The 22,886-nt window shown below is 54.3% G+C and overlaps 1 protein-coding gene across 1 annotated transcript in view; it reads right to left on the reverse strand.

Moving 5' to 3' along the window:
* Window positions 1–22,886, reverse strand: part of COL13A1 (collagen type XIII alpha 1 chain) — a 146,721-nt gene that overhangs the window by 119,466 nt on the left and 4,369 nt on the right. The window contains exon 2 of the mRNA XM_036026860.1: window positions 8,622–8,691. Within this exon, the coding sequence (XP_035882753.1) occupies window positions 8,622–8,691 (70 nt within the window). The remainder of the gene's footprint in view (window positions 1–8,621; window positions 8,692–22,886) is intronic.

Raw genomic sequence — 22,886 nt, forward strand, 5'->3', positions numbered from 1 at the left:
GCCTCGTCCTTGCTTTTCACTGAATCTGACATCCATCACTCCCATGCATTTATGTGCTTATTGCTTATGTTGGGTATACATGTTCCCCGAACTTGCATCATGTTATTTGATATGTTTCTAACTTTATATAAACAGATTGTATGTAAAAATTCTTTGTAATCTGCTTTTTTTCCTCTCTCCATAGGATGAGACTCACCTGTAGTTTGGCTTAGTCTGGAGGTCAAGTTCATCTGTGCTGAGGGTGTCTGGTATTTCATTGATGGAAGTACCTCAGTTTAATATCCACACATCTCCCTTCTTCTGCTGACAAATGTTTAGGTTTCTTTTCCTTTTTTCAGAAATGCGCACAGTGCCGCAACGAACACCCCTTCCTCTCTCACACACGTGTGGCTGTTTCTCTGCGATGTGCCCAGGTGGGGGTGGCTCTGCTGGGGGCCATTCCACTCTCTACCAGATAGGTCCACATTGTTCTTTAAAGCCATTTCCCTTTCCCAGTGAGACAACGGGGGCCCAGAGGGAGAACGGTGACCTGCTGAGCCCCTCAGTGTCTGGGACCGATTCCCAGTCCAGGGCTTCTGGCCCCAGCACACTGCCTTTCCGGAACCCTCCATTTCCTTATTTTTATTTCTCTACAAATCCCAGTGACCACCCGGGCGGGTGTTATCAGAGCTGATCTAGGAGAAACACATTATCAGCAACGTCCAGGAGCGCTGAGGATCTGGAAGTGCTTTAAAGAGGAAATGGGAAGAAATGATTAGCTTCACTGGGTGCTCGGGGAGGCTCTAAAGTGCAGCGCGGAGGGCCTGCAGCGAAGAGGCGCGTCCAGGGCCAGCTGTGGGCCTCTGCAGGCCTCCTCTCACTGGGCGCTGCCTCAGTCCAGGGCCCTCTCCAGGGCCACAGCGCAGCCCTTCTTCTGGGGTGAGCAGTTGCCTGAAATAGGGCCACAGAGGCCACAGGATGTGCTTTCACGTCGAGCCCAGGGTCCAAGCTTTACTGACTGGCTGTCTGACTTCTAAAGCACCCCACCCCCACTCTGGGTCGGCTGCGGCTCCCCTCCCCTGCAGCCTCTCTGCTCCAACCACGTCACCAGCAGTCACCAGCACGCAGGCGTCATCAGGGCGTCACAGGTGTCACTTTGCAGGCAGAGGGGAGGCCCAAAGGGGCAGCAGGCCACGTCAGGGATTTGACCCTTTGTCCTAAGAGTGATGGAAAGCACTGAAGGGCTTTAATTAAGGTTATGCATTAATTTTATTTCTTTTCTTTTTTGAAGATTTTATTTCTACTTCGAGAGAGGGGAACGAAGGGAGAAAGAGAGGCGGAGGAGTGCTGAAGGGTATGAATTCCTTTCTGGGGTAGTGAAAATGCTCTGATTTTGATGATGTAGAGAAACATCGATGTGAGAAACATTGACTGGTCGCCTCTCGCACACACCCCGACTGGGAACCAGGCCTGTGACGCAGGCATGCGCCCTGACCGGGAACTGAACCGGTGACATTTTGCTTTGCCAGATGATGCCCAACAACCTGAGCCACGCCAATCAGGGCTGTGCATTAATCTTAAAAAGACCACGTTGGCTTCTGGATGAAGGAGGGATTATAGGCCAGTTAGCGGTTACTGCAGGGACTAAGGTGAGAGATGGTGGCAGACTGAACACAAGTGACAGTGGAGACGATGAAGGAGTCGGAGGAGTGGGGCTCGGTGACTGATGGGATGTGAGGGCAAAGGCGGTGTCCAGGCTGACACCCAGGTTCCAGTCCAGGTGGGGGGCCTATGTGGTGATGGTGCCGGTCCCCAAGGTTGGGGATGTTGGAAAGGGGCCAGGTGTGGGAGAGAAATGCTGGCTTCAGCCAGGTGCCATTTGAGGGTGGGTGGCCTGTGACACAACCACTGGAGACATCAAAGAGGCTGCCCAGTGTGGTTTGTAGGTGGGGGACATTCTCCCTGGCTGGATACCCACAAAAGCTCCTCTCTGTGTAAGAGCCTCTTACAGAGCACTGCTGTAGGGTGCCTGCGGAATTGAAATCAAATGGTTTGTGATGGTGGCCAAGGAGAAACTTTGCAGGTGTATACAGTTTGGTCTGTTTTCACTTCTCATTTGAAGACAAATGACTTGTCCCAGTAGGTGGCTTTGCTTGGATTATATGCTGAGCGCACACCAGGCATTATGTTAACATAGTAACCAAGCAGCAGAACTAAGGGAAGAGGCTCCCATAGGAGTGAAGGGTGGGAGGAGCTGCAGGGATGCTGTAGCAGGCTGGGGGGGAGGGGCGGGGCGTGGTGAAGAGTGCATCAGGTAGACACAGAGAACAAAGACATCGAATCTGCATGAATGAATGTGCACAGGCGAGACACCAGCGTATGGGCAGGGCAGGAGAGCAGCCCAATTTTACTGAAGGAAAAGAGCCGAGCATAGTGGGAGATTAGCCAGAGACTAGAGGAGAGACAAAAGTGGGTTTCTTACTGCGGTGAGGGTGTGTATGAACACTGGGGAGCCATGGATGGTTTCTGAGCAAAGGAGTAGAATTGACAGGACCCAGCAACCATCGGGGTGCAGGGGGTGAGGGAGAAGGAGGTACGCGTCTGGGAGGTCGGATGGGCCATGAGTCAGGACCGCAAAGCCAGGAGGAAGACATGGGGGTGGGAAAGTGGGGGAATGAAGCTGACACAGCATGTGAAAGCCCCTCCCTCCGGCTGAAGCCAAACAACGGGGGAGTCTGAATTGAACAGGAGGGTCTCTTCCCAGGCTGGCCCTCGGGGATGCACCTAATGGAATCATCAGGAATGACTCAGAATTACCCCAATGATTGTTTGCACGTAGAGTTTCAGAGGTACCCGAAAACAGCATTTCTTTAGTTTAAATGTTCTCCCTGAAACATCCATTAGCTTTGTAATCCTTTTTCTTTTTTTTAAATCCTCACCTCAGGACATGATTCTATTGATTTTAGAGAGAGGAGAAAGGAGAGAGAGACAGAGTAGCATCGATGTGAGAGAGAGACACCAGTTGGCTGCCTCCTGTATGCGCCTCACCTGGGGACCAAACCTACAACCTAGATATATGCCCTGACCAGGAATCGAACCCTCACCCTTTCGCTGTGGGGGTGATGCTCCAACTGAACCACCCGGGCAGGGTTGCAATCCTTTTCTTTATTAATGGCACCAATGGACAATTTGTTCTGAATTCTTTCTTTTCTGGGTTAGCTGAGTCTGAAACAAGGAGAACCACAAAGAAAGGGGGTGGGGCTGGGGACTGTTCTGCGGCAGCCTGAGGGAGGAGACGGGCTCTGGCCATAGGCCCTGCCCATGGAAACACAATGAGGCTGTCGTGGCAAAAGCTGGTGCCCAGGCAAACAGGGCAAGGCCAGACAAAGGAAGGACTTCAGGATGTGTGAACACCAGCACTCACCACCTGTGGAAAATAACCAAGTCCCAAGAGGCAGTTCCAAAGTGAACATAAATAGAAAAACATGAGAAAATAGAGTCTGTTCATAGAATCTCAGACTTTTGTTGCTGGAAGGGGTTTTCCCCTCTCTAAGCCATTGTCCGCATCACTGCTAATTATGGCTCTAGCATACGAAATGGATCAGATCCCCTCCCCACTCCATGAACCTTCTCTGGTGCAACATCATCTCCTGTGGAATAAGAAAGCCAGGGCCCAGGCATCGCTGCCCATCACGAGGCACCCACGGCAGACAGCACTAGGTGGTCGCCACCTCTTTTGCTGCCCTGGGATGCAGTCTCAGAATCGAACTCAGTGCAACCCATCGGGCCACCATTGCCAATCATTCATTCTCAGGGTGAAAACCCTCTGCTTCCCTTTGAATGGAGATTCTGGCCCTCTGCAGTCCTTTCCCACTTTTACTTCCCATCACTGCTTCTGTGCTCCAGCTTCCTCCAGCAGCCTGCCATTCCCCAGTAGACCTGCCCTTTTCTCACTCTTGGAGCTTTTGTCTGTGCAGGTGCCCAGCCTGGAACCTCGCTGTGCAGACCGCTCCCCGGCCCCTGCTCTCCCACTTCGCACAGTAATAAAGTTGCAACTGAGCATATGGCCACCCAGCCAAAAACACTGCCTGGCAGCCCTTGGACCTGGGCGGTAACCATGCGACTAAGTGCTGGCCAATGGGATATGAGAAGTAATGCATGTCGGGTTGTTTTTCTCCCAGTTTTGCTCTTAAGGGTTTAAGCAGGTACTTTCCTGGGCCCCTTCTTTTTCTCATGCTGGCCAGGGGACGGTGCGAGTGAGGAGCTAACAGGAGCCCAGAGATGGAAGCCACTAGATGACAATGGTAGAGCCGCCCTCCTGTCCCTGGACCGTCTGTCTGCAGCCTAAGGAAGAGACCGCCCGTCTCCCTTGTTGGAATCCCTGTATTTGGGGCCTATTGTTATGGTGGCAGCTGTGTCTGTACCCTAACTCTATGCCCCTGCCGGCTTCCTCCTTCCTGACTGACTGCCAGCCTCCAGTGCCACCTCCTCAGTGAAGTTTTCCCAGAGCCCCAAGTTCCTCTGGAACCTCTGGCACTTCATGTGCACCTCGCATTAGCACACCCTCAGCCAGGGGGTGGCCGTGGCCTCTCCCACTAGCCTGGCTGGAGGCCACTTCTCTCCTCTCCTCCATCCTCTGTGTCAGAGCTGGTGACGGTACTAATGCACAGACTAGGCCACCGTGGCCCTCACCCCACTACTGTCATCCAGCTTCCTGGCCTGGTGGTCATTCTGTGACTCTGACCTACTCTCCCCCTTGGAGATGAAGCCCAGAGTGTGAAGCACTCTGCTCCGGCAGCTCTGCTGGTCCTGGCTCCCTCCGTGTGCACAACCGTGGGCCATCCCTCACCCTGCCTGACCCACCCAGTCCCGGCATGGCGGGCCTGAAGTAGCTATTTCCTTGCTGACCGGAGCCTATATTGTCCTGCTCCTCATTTGTTAGTAAGAACAGGGAAAGAGAATGGGAGAGTTTCCCTGATCTTTGTGTTCTTTTCAAGTGGCCTAGGAAGTCCCACAGTCTGTATATCTTTTCCCAGAGCCCTTCTCCTGTCCCTCCAGGCCATATGCCTTACAAACTGCCCACACCTATTCCTCTGAACTTCTGGCCACCGTGACCCTCCTAACAAGGCCCGACCTTTGGCATCCCGTCCCCGGCCTGCAGGCCCATCACTCCCCTGGTGAACAGTGCATGTAGCTCAGAAGCAGGATACAGCCAGATTTCAGCCAGTACATGGCTATTTTGGGACAGGGAGGATCCTGGGAGGATGCTGGCAAGGTTAGAGAAGGAAGGGAAGGAGGTGGGTTTTCTGCCCACGATTATGTGTCCCAAGCCCTTTGGATGCTGCCCAGGGCCCAAGGCGGCCACAAGGAAGAACACACCCACCACAGGACTCCCACCTCGGCCCAGCCAGCCTCAGAGGCAAACTGGGGGCAGGCATGGGTTTGGGGCTCGAGGCTCCAATCTCAGCGGCCACAGTGGGCAGGAAGAGTGTATGTTATTTGTTGTGTCCTAACAGCTGTGCCTTCAACATCAGGCAAGACTCAGAGCAGTCGTGAAGTGGGGGATGTGCCAGAAACCAACCAGAAGGGTGAGAAAGAACATGAGAAAAACCAATCACTCAGGAATGATTCTTGATGATCAGTTATGGGACATTCCTTGAGCATCTACTATATAGGGGGCACAGTGTGAAACGCTGGAGAGACAAAAGAGAATAATTTTTTAACTCTGCATGGGGCACTCCATAATTGTCTAAATCCTTCTGCAAGTATCAGGAGCTTTAAAGTGTTCCATAAACGTTGACCCTGAGGAAATACCTGAAGATGTGTGATGCAGGTGGAAGAGTGAGAGTGGCGTTTCACCCAGGAGTGGGGAGGTTGGCCAACATTTCAGAATGTCAGGACTCCACTCTGCCTGTTTGGTGAAGGTATCCATCACTGTGCAGTGCTCAGAGCTATGCCTAGCACATAGTAGGTGCTCAATTAGGGGCAGCAGCAATAACTGCTATTATGCATAGCAGGTGTGCAGCCACATGGCCTGCAAGCTTCAGTGTGAAGCTGGTAACTCTACTGCAGGCTGAGAAGCCTCTGGCTGGGCAAGAGGCAGGTCCAGGGATGTAGCAGGACCCAGCCCATCCCCACGGACGCATATACTCCATGGTCTGTGGCCTGTGACGCCCTTGTGCAGCCCTTCCAGTCCTTCTCTGCCGGCTCCAGAAAGCTGGGAAAACATTTTTGTGTCCTTCCTATTTTGGCTCAATTTGGAGTCTCCTCTTTAAATTCTCTCGGTGTTAACTACCTGGCTCTGATCTATACTTCAGGCCAAACTGCCTTCTGAGGAGTCCTCTAACACCCTGGACACCCTTTCCAGAAGCCCCTGCTCTCTCTCCTCCCATCTCCTGTGCAGCTCAGCCCCTGCTGGCAGCCCCTCCCACAGAGGACCTGCATCAGGCCCTTCCCTCTCCCCACTGTGCCCCTTCACCCCAAGGTGTCCCTCTTCCCCACCACATCTGAGCTGCTCACGGCTTTCTGCTCCCTATCCAAGAGCCTTGAGTCCCACACAGACACCCAGGAGGTAAGGAGAGATGACACACTCTTCCGAATCCTTCCTCCCTCCTGACACACCCCGCCCTGCTGCTAGCCTCCCAGGACCTCCAGAGCCAGACTCTCCCAAGCACGAAGCTGCTGCCTATTGGTGGGGCACACCCTTGGACAGCGGGCGGGGCATGTGGAGCCCAGTCAGGTAGGGATGAGAGAAGGGTAAGAGTCTGCTTTGCCACAGAGGTGCAGCCCACATTGTCCCCAGCATTCACACATGGTGCTTGGTAAGGATTTCTGAGCACCTTCAAAGTGCAAGAGGATTCGAGGGGATAAAAATAATTGTGCTTACTAGGAATCTGGAAAGATGCTAAGTACTTCCCCAGATTACATCACTGAACCATCGCCATATACCTGTAGGATAGGTGCTATCCCCTCGTTTCACATGAGGCAGCCGAGGCAGAGAGAGGTTAGATAATTCTCTGGAGGTCACACAGCTGGCAAATGCCAGAGCTGAAACTCGAACCCCTGTCTTCCATGGCTCCACATCTCCTGCTCTCCACCAGCACTGCACACCGGGGGCAAAAATCCAGCGGCCATCGATCAGAGTTACGGAGACAACAGACACGATGATCTGAAATGCGGGCTGCCCAGAAACCCCGACGTTCCCTGCGGTCACTCTGCCCAGGCCCTGCCACCCACCCTTGCCTTCATCTCATCTCATTAACCTCAGCATTCTTCTCCCCAGAGCTTTGCCTGATCCCAAGGCTCAATCTCTTGGGCCCCGAGGGAGGGAGGGGACTTCCCAGGGCTTCTGGACACCTTTTTAATTAACCCAGATGACCTTCCTCTCACGGGGGTCAGCTGAATCTCATCTCGATGTCACCATCTCCCATGGCAGCCCCCCTGAAGTGTGACTCCCGCCTCAGTCCACTCATGCTCCAGCAGATGCAGCCTCTCCACTTCCCATATGCTCAGCATCTGTTGGCCTCTCTTCCCTGCCTTGGGGACCATGGGCAAGGGCTACTAGGGCCCCTCGGCTCCCATGTCCACGGAGGGCCTGCCAGAGAGCCCACTTAGTGTCCTGCCAGTGCCACCTGCCCACAGCAGGTATTGAGGGGCCGCACTCTGAGCTGGCAGAGGTCCACAGCAGGGCAGAATCCTCTGTGATTACATGATTATTTTCTCCCCCAACCCTTTTTTTGGGGGCTTCCTTCTTCATCTCCCAAAAGTACAGCCCATTCCAACTATCATGGTGACAATGAAACTTGCTCATATGTTATTCTCATGCCTTAATATTAACGGTCAGAAACCTAGAAAAGTCCACTAACTTATCATTATTGTTAACTGTCGACAATGAAATTGAACCCAACATGCTGCATGGTGCCCAGCACAGGGCAGGCACTCGGCACACAGCGGTGACGAGGTGAGCAGACCTGTCGGGGACTCGGCGAGGAGCAGCTTGTGCGACAGAGAGGAAAGAGCACCACAAAGGTGCCCTCAGGGGGGACCTGCCCACACAGGACTAGTTAACGGCAGAGGCAGAATCTGATTGGACTGGGTAACTTGGTTATACCACATCACCTTTCAACCTTGAACTTGTGTACAAGGGGCATTTGTGCAAGTAGTCTAGATACCATACAGTGCAAAGTACCCTAAGCCACCTAGCAAGGGCAAGGAAGTTTTGCAGTTCATTCATTTTGGTGACAAACACCTTTGTACACTTACAATGTGTCAGAAGCTGGAGGCACAATAGTGATGGTGATGAACCTGGTCCCTGCCTCTTGGGCTTCTCTTCAATGCTGCGTAATACGTCAGAATTTGCAAAACATAGCCACACCCATTATCTTGTCTAATTCACAACCTGGTGCATATAGTAAAGGCCCATAGAAAAGTTTATGAATGAATGAATGAATGCTTGAATGAATGATGGATAGGGGACAGATGGGTCAATCAGTGAGTAGATAAAAGGTAATATCACAGATATTGTCATTCCCATCTTTCAAGTGAAAGGTGATGCCCTGAGCAGGGTGCGGCCAGAACACCACCATGGAGAGGGCCTCTGGTGGGTGTCCCCATCCTAGTCAAACATTTGCAGGGCTCCTTACCTGGTGGGCAATGACACCCTGGAGATGTCTTCGGGGTCTCCCGGCGTCTCCGAGAGTGGAGCTTCCATTTCTGCACAAGGAGACAGAGGAGAGGAGTCACTGGGAGGCCTAAGGGCCGAGTCCTGGAAATCATCTGTGGGCCGGTGGTGGTGGGGTGTGGGGCAGAGGGGCCGTTTGAGGGCTGGCAGGCGGACCGTTCCTGCATCAAAGACTGGCCACCGGATGTCTGGGTAATAAGAAGCAGACAGAGAGGTCCCATCTAGGTAGTCCCATTGTCTGATGTCTTCAGAGCACTCTTAAAGAAATTACCCCCAATCACAGGATCAGTGATTTAAACCAGTTGTGGCCTTCCTGCACTGCACACTCATGGGCACAAAGACCTGATTTCTCCACTGTCTGCTCTTTGTTTTCTGACTAGGTCTGGGCTCCTGTTGGATCCCGGGGCAGGGACAGTGACTTCTATTCTCCTGGAGTCCCTCATGGAGCCAGGTCTGAGAGGGGGTGGGGGTGGAGTTGGGCAGGTCCTCTGCCCTTTTATCAAACCTCTTCCTCAGCAGCTTGCAAATCACTGAGCCAGTGCAGAAGGCCCCAAAGAGGTGGCGACATGTAGACTGGGACACCTCCTGCCCCCAAGGAGCTGCCATTTCCATGGTGGTAAATGGACAAGCACATGCCCAGGAGCAGCAGTGCCTGCGGCTTACTCTGCCCAGCAGTGTGGTGCTGCTGGTGCCCCAGGCCTCAGAACCCCCTGGGGCTGTGCCACACCCACTCGGAGGTTACAGGTCCGCCTCTGGGGCCAGAGTGCCCGGGTTCAAACACAGTTCTCAGACCTCGAGCTGATCACAGTCCCTACCTCACTGAGTGGCTGAGAGAACCAAAAAGGCTGATGCATAGAAAGAAAAGGCACTCAGTGTATGTTAGCTGTAGTTGCACTTGTGTTACAGGTGAGGAACCTGGGGCACAGACAGGAGACTGTGCCCTGGCCAAGGTCAGGGGTGGAGGAAGGCTGGGACTTAAACCCACACTCTCTGAAGCTAATGCAGCGGTCAGAAGCTGGTAGCCCCCAGGGCCAAACTGGCCCTTAGATGCACTTTCATTGGTTTCCACAGTTATCTTTTTTCATTGAATTTGTGGCCAGTATTTTGAAGGGGCTGATTTTACATGCCCATCTGCACTTCTGATCTCTTGAAAAACTGGAAGATCTGGTCACACGGGGCCTGTACTGCGGCTGGCCCTGGCTGACAATGTCCAGTGGTCTCTGACATGGAGGCCGGTTAGGATGCCACCTGTCCCCCATCAGCATTTCTCCAGCACTTAACTACCATGTGGTTCTGCCACTCAGGGTGGGTCGTGAGAGAGGTGGAAAGAAGTCGAGTGGGAGGTGTGGTGGGATGCAGTGTCACCTCTGGTTTGGCGGTGGAGAGGACGGCAGGAAAGCTTCGTGATGGTTCTCAGCAGGCTCACGTCTGCTAAGCCCCGGTCTGTACTGGCTCTGAGCTGGGTGCTTTAATACAGGGACTCACACCTATTGTTCACAACCTAACTCCAAGGCAAATTTAATTTGGTGGATCTGGGACAAGAACTCAGGCTTTTTGATGCAAAGTCTAATCCACCCTGCTGGAGAAAGGGGTGCACAAGTGTCCCTGGGAGAGAGAGCGCAGTGACAGATGGAGGACTCTAAGGGCAGAAGGGGACAGAGGGTCACAGCAGACAGGAAGGGGAGGGAGGAAGGAATGTCCCGAAGGGGAGCCCCTCACTCAGGAAGGAAGACTGGCACACAAACGTTGTGGGTGGACATTGAGGTTCCGTCAGTGGTGCGCGCAGAATGGCCATGGGGCACACAAGTGACCACCCAGGACAAAGTCTGGTGAGAGGCCCCGCGGTGCCCAGCTCACCAATGCCACTTTCTACTGGGGACTGTACCTGTTTACTTCCTTCCCACCGACAACCTTGGGCCCATAAGGGACTTATTTGTGGCTGTTCCTGGCACACAACAGGTGTGGGACAGAAGTCTGCTAAGTGACAAAGCCATTCAGTGACTGACAAGCCAAGGCCAGCTGAGTCTGCAGTGTTCTGGCTATAGGCTGCAGCCAGTAGGGTTGTCACTCACTCAACAATGACAGGACGCCAAGCACAGGTTGGGCCCCAGTGAGGAAGCCTGGGACCGAAGGCTGGAGTCTGTCAGTCCCTGAACCAGCTGTAGTCCGCGTCACGCACGGCAGCAGGGTGGAGAAGAGATAAGGGGAAGGATATGTGGGAGGAAGAATGGACAGGTCACAGGATGGATGTGGTAGGGGGAGAGGGTACAGTTTAGGCTCTGCTGTGGGCAGCCCAGATGGCCCCATGGGGACAGGATAGGGGCAAAAGCAGGCTTATGGGAAGACGGCAAGTTTGGTTCGGGACAAACTGGGTTTCAGGTTTGTCCCTGTGAAGCAGTCCAGGTGGGCAGGGCCACGTGTGGTTCTGGAGCTCAAGAGAGAAGCCGGGGGTAGAAAGGCAGATCTGGGAGCTGGAGGCACCTGTCAAGAGTGGAAGGAGACGTCTGGCAGAGAGACGGGACACGGGCTAGATTCAGGGGGTGGGTGTGTTTTCTCGGTGTGCCCAGTATATATTTATTAAACCCCAACATCACTGCACGCCTTCCAGAGCCTGGGCTTCACCCCCACCCACCGACCCTCTTCCGCAGCTCACTCCTTCCAACACCTCGAACCCAGGGCTCCTTCTAGCCGGCAGGACTGGCCGTCTGCAGGTGGTTCCGCCGTCCCACCGTCCCTTGCCCGCCACGTTTCACATCCCCTCCTTGCCCAGCCAGATTCTGTGGTCAGTGATTATAATCACTCTCCTGGCTACAGCCTGGGCTGCCACCCTTTCCCTTCAGCACGTTCTCCAGGCTAAGCCACAACGCCAGCAGACTGAACGTTTCCACTGACCCCACGCAGGCACTCACGCAGCGAAATGAAGCTGGAGAGAGCACACAGCCTTGCTGACTGGCTTCGCTTTTTCTTTTTTTTTTTTTAAGATTTTATTTATTTATTTTTAGGAAGAGGGGAAGAGAGGGAGAAAGAGGAGAGAAACATCAGTGTAAGAGAAACATCACTTGGTTGCCTTTTCAACTAGGCACCTAACCCGCAACCCAGGCATGTGCCCTGACCAGGAGTCGAACCAGCAACCTTCCGGTTCATAGGCCAGCACCCAACCCATGGAGCCGCACTGGCCAGGGCTGGCCTCACTTTAATATGTGGTCATTATCTCAGATGAAAGCACAGCAAGTGTGTTGTGATTCCCTAGTTCCTTCATCTTCCTGTCCTAGTAGTTCTTGCACCTGCTCTCCTCAAGCCCAACACAGGGTCTCCAACGTCACTGTCACCTGATGACCTTGAGAAAACAGAAGCAGGAAGAAGAGGCCGCCCAGAGGCTCCTGCCACCATGCACACCCACCCACTGCGCCTGTGCCCGCATTCTCCCTTCTCCCCTCTTGCACACCCATCTGTGTTCCCAGAGAAGGCCAACCTCTACCTGCTTGAGGGTCTTCCCCCCTCTGCCTGCTCCAGGGCACCTCGGCAGCAAGTCTCCCCCCACCTGCATCACCCATTTCCTCCTTGGGACTGGTCACTTACACACTCGTCAGCGAACGGTTTCTGGAGAGGGCCAGCTAGGAAATGTTTCAGGCCCCGAGAGCCATGTGATCCCTGTCACAACCACTCACCTCCACGATGTCGGCGGAGAGCAGCTATAGACAGCTCCCAACGCCAGCGTGGCTGCGCTCCCACAGAACATGCAGCCTGAAAACCGGCTTCGAGCGGGGCCGAGCTGCCCGTGCCCACTGCTGCTGTAAATCATCACGCAAGCACGCTCTCGCTCCTCCCATCATAAAAAACAGGATAATGAAAGCCCTCTCTTGGCCAAGCAAATGTTGTTAGTGTGGTTTGTGCAAATATAATTGGTGAAAATGTCGGTCTTTTTTTAAAAGCAGCAGCAATTGCATTTTGTATGTTTGTTGGTTTTCATTTGTTTTTTTTTGTTTTTGCTATTTCATTCCATTTTCAACCAAAGTTTCTCTTATAATAGTCTGTTATGGAAAATTGCCACAGTAACTTAAAAGAAAGGGTGGGGAGATATGTAACTCGCTAAAAATTTTAATAAAAATACTGAATGTGAAGAAAAACCCCTCCCTGATGAAGGGTACGTTCCCCTGCTCTCTCCTGGACCACTTCTGTCGGCTCTTACCTTCCCTTCACAGGGAGGTTCTCTGTGTGGTCACTGCTGACCTCCGTGTAGCCACCCGTGACCTCGGGGTAGCTAAGCCCAGTGGGCAGCCCTCACCTCATCTCAGCCCCTCATGGTGGTGTCTGCTCACTTGGGCTTCTGCTTGACACCCTGGCTTCCCTCGCCCCGGGACACCTGTCTCCAGACCTGCCTCCCACCACTCGATGCCCCCTCTCCGTGTCCCCTGCTGGTTCCCTCTCCCCGCCCGGCTCCGCAATGGCGGGGACCCGCAGGGCCCGGCCTCGCCTCCTTTCCTTCTGCGCTGGCCCCTGGGGCTCTCACCAGTCTCAGGGCTCTGACACACATACGTGTGGAGATGCCCCGCACTTTGCACCTCTCGCCCGGACCTTCCTCAGGAGCTCCAGATGAATCTACTCACTTGACATCTCCATCGATGGGCCTCCCTCGATTAGCTCTGCAAAACTGAGCTCCTCTTACTCTGTCCCCTCCCCCCAGGCCTGCCTGCCCTCATCACAGGTAATGGCAACTGCATCCTGCCCGTTGTTCAAAACCTTGACTTCATTGGCGATGTCTCTTTCTCTCGCACTCTGTACCCATCCAGTCAGCCACTCCTGTTCTCTACCTTCCAGACAGATCCGGGATTGGACCCCACTCCCACCACTACCCCTGGGCCAAGTCTCATCATCTGTGGCTTGATGGCTGTGATCCCCTTCGAATGAATCCCCTGCCTCTGTCCTTGCCCTGCAGACCACTCAGCGTGGCAGCCAGGGTGACCTCACAGGCCCCCTTGATGTGCCTGCACGCGCCAGGCTCCCTCCTTACCTCAGGGCCCTTGCTCGTGTTGCCCTCTCTGCCTGGGGTGTCCTCCTCCTAGGCCACCAGGGTCAGTCTCAGTGAGGCCTTCCCTGTCCCTGGTGCCCTCCTGCAATACGCTTCCTGCCTCTCCTCCTCGTTTTATTTTCTCCTTAGGATTTTGCTGTGCCTTAATTGTTTTGCTTAAGTCTCCCCCCACTACTCCAAAGTAAGCACCGTAAGAGCATGGGTATTTTGGTCTGTTTCATTCACTGCCATATCCCCAAGTGCCGAGGACACCGCCTGGCATGTGGTAAATGCTCAGTAAATATTGGTTGCTTACAAAACAGGAGATTTCGCATAAAGGTCTAGATTTTTGATCTCTTGTACAATAGGAGGATTTGGCAATCCTGGGCCATGGTTATAGTTGGGTGGTGCTGAGTGGGAGCTGCCTCTTTCGGATGGGCATGTGCTGTCCAGGTCACCACAGGGCCCTCACCCTGGCCAGCTTCCCTACTTAGGTCACCACCCTGGCTCCCTTGGGCACCTGAATTTGAGTGTGAGACCCCCTGAAAGGAAATGCCCAGGCTGAGGTGCTGGGGCAGGTAGAAAACATCTTGAGGTCCTGGGGTGGACCCCCAGCCGTCTGGGACAGAGAAATCTTCCTGCTCTGCCCCTATGGGCGGCCAGGGCCTCCTGGAATGCCCCACGTGGCCACAGCTGAAACATCACCCGCCTGGTCATCGCAGCTATTAAAATGCCTGTATCAGTATCAAAGGGAAAATGCCAAGTGGCTACTCACTCCCCCCAAAGAATGCAGCTCCCTCCGGGCCTTGGGTTTAGGGGCCACTCCCTCCCCATGCTCAGCCCTGGGTTCTTAAAGGGCTCAGGTTCAACCTGAACCTCTGTGACATGTGGGTGGGTCCAGGTTGTGATGTGGGTGTTGGGAGCCCAACGCAGAGGCCAGGTGAGCTTTGCACTCCATAGGCGTGACCTTGATCCTGGCACTTGCCCCTGGAGGAATCTGCAAAATGGGGATATTAGTAATGTTGCTGCGGAAAGTACCTTGGAAACCATGCTTGGAAGCATTTACCATGTGAAATTATTAAATGAGTTAATACTACGAATAATAGCTACACATACTGAGTGGTATATACCAGGTACTGTGCTAAGTGCTTTAGATGAAACGGTCATTGAATAAAATTAATGTTTGATATTATTGGTGTATGACTCTTGTTAGAACCCGCCTGCTGGAGTCTGCGGTGGGATTCTATTCCAGGTTAGCACAGATGGCCTCCAAACCGATGAAGTGTCCACTTCACGTGGGGCTCGGCAGTGTTGACATTGCTTGAGGTATCTTTGGGAGTGCCAGGTCCTCCGGGTCCAGCCCCCGCTCTCCCGCTAACTGTGTGTTAAGCAAAAGATATAACAGCTCTGGACCTCAGTCTCCTCCTCCATAAACTGGGGTTAGTATTAGTTATCCGCCGGCTGACCCGGGGCAGTTGGAGGGGTAAAGTGGGATGAGATCAGAAGAGAAAAAGAGGTTCCTGGACATGAAGAGGGGTGAGCACCTGCCGTGCCAGCTCGTTTTGCTCAGTGGCCAGGTGAGGCCTGCCTGGCCTTGGCGCTGCTGCGGGCATGTGGGCATGTGGTCAAGTTTGCTGCCGTGCCCCTCCCTTCTGGGGCAACTCAGACCCCCTCTGGCTGCAGAAAGAAAGGTGAGCGAGGCTCCCACCTGCAAGCCTGCCTCCTGGCCCTGAGAACTAGAAGCTGAAAGGAGGAGGTGCCCATTGAAATGACCACACCGGGCAAAGCTCTGGCCCCTGCTTCAGTGTCTGATTACACGGACTGGCATAGAGTGGGCGCCTGATCTCATTTGCTAGAGCCCTTTCGTCGCCCTGAGCCAGACTGTTACTGGGCCAGCACCCCGCTGGAGACTGAGCTGGCCTTTGAGGGCAGGTCCCGGTCTGGTGTGTCTGATCCACACTTGAACCAAATCACTTGCTTTGAGGTCTGCCTACCAGGACCTATCCTTGTGATTCCAGGAGGACACGAGCTTTGGGCTTGGCTTCAGCAGAATCTGGATAGAAGGGGAGCAGGAGAGCATTCCAACTAGGAGCAAAGGCACAGAGACAGGACGGGGGCTGTGCGGTACTGGCTTCACGGGCCTAATCCCAGGGACCGCAGGATATGACGGCCCACAGACCGGGTTTGTTAGGAAGTCAGCCCCAGTTCGGCTGCATGCCCTGGGGCACAGGCAGCTCAGCAGGGTGAAATCAAAGGGGAGGAAATCTAGACACTAGACACCCGACCCACACCCACCAGAACTGGACTTTCCTGGTCTGCCTGGGGCAGGGGGTGGCTGTGTGCTGGGGCACTGGAGGGGGTGGCATGGGGGTGTGTGCCTTAGGAACTGCTTTCTCCCTCCCTCCACAGCTCTCTTTGTGCAGTGGATTTGGCGCTTGATCACAGGCTCCCGGGGCCAAAAAACAGGGGCCCGAGGGTCCTCCGGATGCCGTCGCCTCTGCCTCTCTGCTTCACCAGAACCACAGGCAGATGTGCCCCAGGCACTGCAGATCAGAAAAAGTCAAGGGAAGGAAATGCATGGTCCTGTGTGAGTTTTTCAGCCTCTGCAGGAGGAAGTCCTTTCTTCCAGCTAACCTGAAGCTCTGTTACTACTTCAGGCAAGACAAGGAACTGGGCTCTAGAACTATGTGGATATAGGTAGGAGCCAGGTTAGCATGGGGCCCAGGAGTTCAAGCACTTCATAGGGGTTAGGGGTCATCTTTGGGCAGGCAGAAGGATGAAGCAGGGGGTCCCCTGCGACAGAGTGGGGAGGGGCTGGGGTAAGAATGCTGGGATGGAAGCCAGGTGCCCCTTCTTTCCTCCCCTCCCTTTCACAAATGGGTATTGAGCATCGGTATGAGCCAGAGCCACGCAAAGGGCTGGGAACACAAGCCTGGCAGAACACACCTTCCGGCTGCCCTCACGGAGCTCACCCTCTGGGGAGGGCACACAGTGCACCCACTGCCATCAGAGCCACATCTGGAAGGGGCGAGGTGCTGAGTGCCTTCCTGTGACATGGACTAGGCAGGCTCATCCTGGGGATGTGACAGCTGGGCTGAGAGGGAGGATGAGCAGCACTGACCAGCTGAGGGGCGCGGGTACAGGGGAACCGCTGAGACCTGGTACAACAATGTGCTTCCTACAAAGCAGGCAGGGACTTGCGTGTATGAATTCATTCAGCACTTACAGCAACGCTGTCATGAATGAGGAAGCTGAGACAGAGAGAGGTGAATTGGCTGCGTGATGGCACACAGCCAAGAAGGGCAGAGGCAGGACCTGAACCAGGGAACCTAGCTCAGAGCCTTAGTCCCTCCATGGTGTGTGCCTAAGACCTTGGACGGTGCTGCAGAGAGGCTGGGCTCTTTCAGAGGATTGCAATATCACAATCCTATTCCCAGCCTGCTGGGCACTGCTCAGAGCACTTCTTTTAACTTGTTTAATCCTAAAAACAACACACTTATAAGAAGGAGGTCCTCTTATCATCACTCCCATCTTACAGAGGTATAACCCAAAGTACTGACCGGTTAAATAACTTGTCCAATGTCACACCACCAGTAATTAGCAGAGCTGGACTTGAACTCAGAACTCTGGCTCCAGAGCCTGTGCTCTTAGCCATGACAGGGTGCAGCCTAGTGGCCAGACTCTGAAAGTGAGGGGAGGTGAGTCACAGGGCTGGGGAGGGTGGCAAGGGCCAGGTGCTGCGGCCTCGTGGACCACATTAATAAACTTTAGTTTCTTGCTCGCGAGCAACAGGAAGTCATTGAAGAGCTGTAATCAGGGAAATGTGGTGATTGTATTGAGAGTTTTTCAAGATCTCCCCCCGCCCCCGCCTTCCGGGTGGGTGATGAAAGGGCGGGCAGATCGAATGGGTACAGATAAGTTAGGAGGCTCCTGCTGCCCCCGGCAGAGCCCAGGGAAGCACAGTGGGGAAGGGTGGGCAGTGATGAGAGAAGAGGACAGGTCTGCAGGAGGCTGAGGGGCTGGCTCCTGGGCTGGGCGCATGGGAAGCCAGTGCTGCAGTCACTGATGACGGGGTGCGGGGAGAGCTGGACTTCCTGTTCGGCTTAGACACATTGAGTTTGAGTCACTTTCAAGACATGCTGGTGGAGTGGGATGGCTGGTAAGGAGATGGCTCTGGAGCGCTGATGAGACGAAGAACACACACGACATTAGAGCCAATGGGGCTGTCCAATAATGGAATAGTCACCTGCATACGGCAATGAGCTCCCCATCACGGAGAGTATGTGAGCCTGAGAACCAGAAATGTGGGAGGTTCCTGGTATAGGGCGTAGGCCCCTTCCTTCCAACGCTCTGATAATATGGAGTGAGGAGAGGCTGGAGGTGGCAGGACCACCCTCTGACCTCCCCTGTCACCGAGTCTCCTCCTAGGCCCAGGAAACCTGAAGTGCCAACACAGAGAAGTGGACTGAGGCTGCTCCTGGAAAAACCCCAACTAATGCCCCTTCAATCAGCCCCTTTTCTGCATCCTTATCCCTAGAGGTCACCCTTCATGTCCTGTTCTACAGGCCACCTTGTCAGAGCATGACCTGATACAGAAAACCCCCAGTGACAGCTGAAGAGGCACCTTCACAAGGCATCTCCCTCGTACCGGGCGACTGCAGGTGCAAAGCAAAGCTCCTTGGACGGCAGGGTGCCAGGCCTGGGGGCAGCCAGGCCTTTCCAGTGCACCTTACACAACAGGTAGCAGTGAGGTCCCTGGAAGGAGACTGGGGTGGGCAGGGAGCCTGCCTCGGTAGGAAACGCCTGAGCAAAGGAAAGGCCAAGGAAAGAGTGACTACAGGCGTCAGGGAGGCCAGTGAGGCTGGGGGCAGGGGCAGTGCAGAGAGGAAGGGGCACTAAAGAGGTGGCAGAGGAGGCCCAGCCCATGTGGACTCTGGCCACCGGAGGAGGGCTGCTGGCACACCCACAGTGGCCTCCAGGAAGGGAGACAGGGCCCAGTGTCCCTCTGGAAGGCTGCGCCCAGCCTCGCAGGAAGGCAGTTCTGCCTCTTTGTGCTGGGCTTGTGCTCATCCTTTGAGGGTCCAGAGGAGCCCCTGCTGCCAGCAGCCCCATCCCTGTGCCCTTTGGTCATAGAGAATTTTCTTCACGGAGGCCACCCCCCAAGGCACGCGGCAGGCCGCTGGGATGGCAGGAGTGTCAGCGTGGAACGGCTGCTGGGGTCTGTCTGCTGGCAGGCCAGATGACACCCAGGAGAGCCTGGGACCCAGCCTGCACAGCCCTCCCAGCTCCTCCCCAGACCCGGCCTCAGTTTCTCTGGGGAAGCCCGCTGACTTCCTTTACTTACTGAGGACTCAGCAAGTTGCTTCTGGGAGGGCAGAATCTAACCAAAAGATGTGGGAGAAGGATTCCTGAAGCTTCTCCTAAAACTTCCTTTCTTCTGGATGGCAAACCCTCAGTTGATTTTATTTTTTTTAAATAAAAACAACAAACCAAAAAATCAAAACCAACCCTCACCCCCCCACCAAAAAAATAACCTACTGTTCGAATCTCCCAGACTTTCATGCTGCATACAGCACAGTAGTGCTTTTATCGACATTTCGTTGTGACCCTCATGTCAGTCACCATCAGGCCCTCGAGCACTGCCTGGGACCCAGGTGAGGAGTCTGGGCAGGACTGCGCAGGATACCCCAGGCCCGGGGCACAGGGAGTTCTGTGTGTGTGTGTGTGTGTGTGTGTGTGTGTGTAGGGCACTGCCTGCCACGAAGCCGGTGATCACCCTATGCCCAGGGCCTCCCCATGGGGATTCACACCAAGGTTTTGGAAAGTGGGTCAGCGTGGTGTTCTTTAAAGCACCCAGGTGGCACTACATAGCCAGCCTGTCACCAGTTCAGAGCAGGCTTTGAGCATGTGTAAATATGATGAGAAGGAGGCAGGAATAACTTTAAAAAGGCGTAGTTACTATAGAACTTTCACCCCTATCTTGCACCAAAAAGGGGCATTCAGGCAGCTGCATAGACAGATGCGCATGCGCGTACACACACACACACACACACACACACACACACACACACGTTATATAGTAAGGCAGCAGGTGGTAAGAGGGAAAAAGACTGGCGGGGCAGGGGGACCGCGCAGAACTGGGAGCCGGGCTATGCAAAGACTGCTGCCCGGAGGACGGTGCCACACCATGCGGGGAGCCCAGGTTTGGTGCCAAGCTTCCCAGAGGACAATCCAGTGTCCAAGAGATGAGAGCCAGTCCATCCCTCCTGGGAAGTCCAAGCTTTCTGGAAACCAAGGCTGGCGACAACAAATGGCATCCTCCGTGTCATTCTCACAACAAAGGTGGTATTGTGTCGGTTCAGTAAATGCCACCTCTGTGGGAGCCGAACTGAAGCGAACAGGTCCCCAGCCCCTGGCCTGTGTGACCTGCCTTAGTGGGGTATGGTGCCTCATGCAGGTGGTGTGTACCAGTGGCTCAGAACGCCGGTTTTGGGGTCAGACTGCCTGGACTCAAGGCTTGGCTCTGCTATTTACTAGCTGTGTGACCTTGAGAAAGTTACTTAACATCTCTGGGCCTCCGTTTTCTCTGCTGTAAGAAGGGAATAGTAAAAATATAACCACTTCATAGACCATTGTGAGAATTAAATGAATAGATGCACAGCTATTTATATAGTACTCAGTAGATATTAGCTATTAATAAAATTTGTGAGCCTGGCACAGCCCCATCTTATCTCTTCCGGCCGTGAGGGAGGTCGTGATGCTGCTATCCACTGAATGACTTTATTTAATCCTGCAACAGCCCTGGGAGGAGGATGCTGTCATCCCCATTTTTTTCGGATCAAGACGCTGAGGCTGGGTCACACAACTAGTTAGGTCCCCGTGGCATTGAATGCTGGGGCTTTGCCCACTTCACTGTTCTGCCACCACTAAAACATGCCAGTCAGGCAGCCTAGGAAGGTGAGGAGAAGCTACAGACCCTCAAAAGTAGGTGATGGGAGGGGCTGGGTGTTCCCAGCTGGTCTGTCTGGATGGAAACACACCGCACTGACTAAACCATCCCCACTCTCCCAGCCAGGGCCAGGGGTGCAGCCCTGACTCAGGAGTTGAACATTTCACCCTCTGCTGGTGGCTGCAAGACACCCACCTCCAGGGCACTGTCTCCCCAGCAAGTGCTGAGCATGCAGGTGGGTCTAGGTGTGGGGCTGTGGGGAGGGCAGAGGACTGAGACAGCTTCAGCAGGGAGCCTGTGAGCCAGCAGCTGATTGGTGAGGGCTGCTTGTTACATGCCAAGTCCCTGGCTAGACCCCATCAAAGACCCCAAGACTAGGGAGCCCTCTCCCTGCCACCAGGTTGGGCGTGATCGAATGGAGAGACAAGACATTTAAAGGCAGTAGAGAGGAGGGCAAACTGTGCAATGTGTTTTGAGGCCGAGCCACGGATGGCAAATAGATTTTACCTTGGCCTTTGACTATGACCGGAAGTGGCAGCCTGGTGTACCGTGTTGAGAAGGATTCTGAGGTGCATCTAGGTTCCCTGGGAGTGTGCTGAGGGATGAGGCATGGCCACTGAGGTTCTGGGGTAAGAGAAGTTCACATGTGCCGTTTCTCACCTATTTTCCTTCTCTGAGCTAGCTGTCTGGTGTGGCCAGGAAGGTCCACGGGAAGTTGAAGCAGGGAGGGAGCCCCCTTGGGCTGGGGTTCTTTGGTAAGGGTTTCCAGAGTGCATTGGGGCAAGTCGAGAGTAAGGGGAAGAGCCATTTTTCCAAGAGAGTCAAATGTGGAACTATGCTTAAGGCAGATGGCATTTTGTTTCAGATGCTTTGACTCCCCCCCCCCCCCCCACCTTCCCGGAGGGTTGGCTACTTAATGAGGTCCTCAGTCTGGCCTGGAGCTACCAGCTTGCTTTAAGGCCTTTGGAGAAGCTGTAAAACTTTAGAAATGCTCCCTGGCTTTATCTATAGTAACTACTGCTCTGCATTTACAAAACTTAGAGTGATAAAATAGCTCTTCTCTTGAACACCAGCTCACTAGTTAGTGGTAGCTTCCTGCCACAGTGTTGGAAGGAATCTGGGGCAGTAAGTTCAGGGGGGAAGGACACTACAATTGATGAGCCACGTCTGTTGAGGGTCAGGGACTGGTGAGCGGAGACAATTATTTGTGGGGCAAGGGCACTGGACTAGAGAGGCTAAGAGGACTGTCCCTCTGTCAACATCCCGAGTCATTTGCTCCTTCCATGAAAGGAGGAGTAGGGTTAGGATGACATAGTGGGGTCCTTGCTGCATATGAGGGCACCGGGATCTAAGTTCTGTTCATTTCCCGAGGTGCAGGCAGCCGTGATCGCCACAGGACACTACTGCACAGGCCACCCCCCTCATGTGTCACATGCACACTCCCTTTAAGGGCCTGCTCCTGCTCTCCTCCCAGCATTTCAGTCCTAGGGGAACCCATGCAAAGCCCCAGCTTCTCAGCCACTGCTTTGATCTCCCCCCTAAAAGGTCCTCTGGAAAGGACCCAATAAAGGGCCCCTGCACACACCCTATAAATGTGAGGCATCGCTATTACAACGGTTGGTCTTATTATATTTAGGGGCGAGGGAGTCTGTCTGGGGTCCCTCAGCATTCACCTTGAAGGTGGCTGCTGAACCCCTTGCCCCGCCTTGGCCCACAAATGAATTTGGTTATTCTAAATTCCTCTCCTTCCTCTTTCAGCGCACACCCTCTGCCCAGCCATAGGTGACATCTGATTGCTTCCATTTGGGACATTCCGGTTTCTCTCTTCACAGCAAGCACATCAAGCAACAGCAGCTGGAGTGCTCATTAAGGGTCCCAGACCAGGAGAGACGGGCTGATGGGGGAAGAGCTGGGGCCTGAGGGCTGGAAGCCGCACTCCCAGCTCCCTCGAGCTGGCCCCCCCACCCATCCCCCACCCCCTCCTCCCCTCCCAGTGGCTTGGCCCTTCTGCTTACATCTGCCTGGGGCTGGGGCTCTCCTCATTCCAGGCTCCCCTCCTGCTGGGTCCCCTCAGCCTTCCCTGGCAGTCCCCTCTTCCTCCTGCCTCACAGATCCTTTCCTGACTGGGGTGAGTGGAGTGAACTTGCCCCTAGATCCCTGCCCCTGGGCCATCGCACAGGCTGTGTGCCTCACCAGGTGCCCTGCCCACTGCCTTTCTTCCATCCTTCAGGGAGTGGCCAGGGCCCACCTACGCCAGGACTACCTGCCTG

The sequence above is a fragment of the Phyllostomus discolor genome, chromosome 5, assembly GCF_004126475.2.
Source record: "Phyllostomus discolor isolate MPI-MPIP mPhyDis1 chromosome 5, mPhyDis1.pri.v3, whole genome shotgun sequence".
Lineage (NCBI taxonomy): Eukaryota > Metazoa > Chordata > Mammalia > Chiroptera > Phyllostomidae > Phyllostomus > Phyllostomus discolor.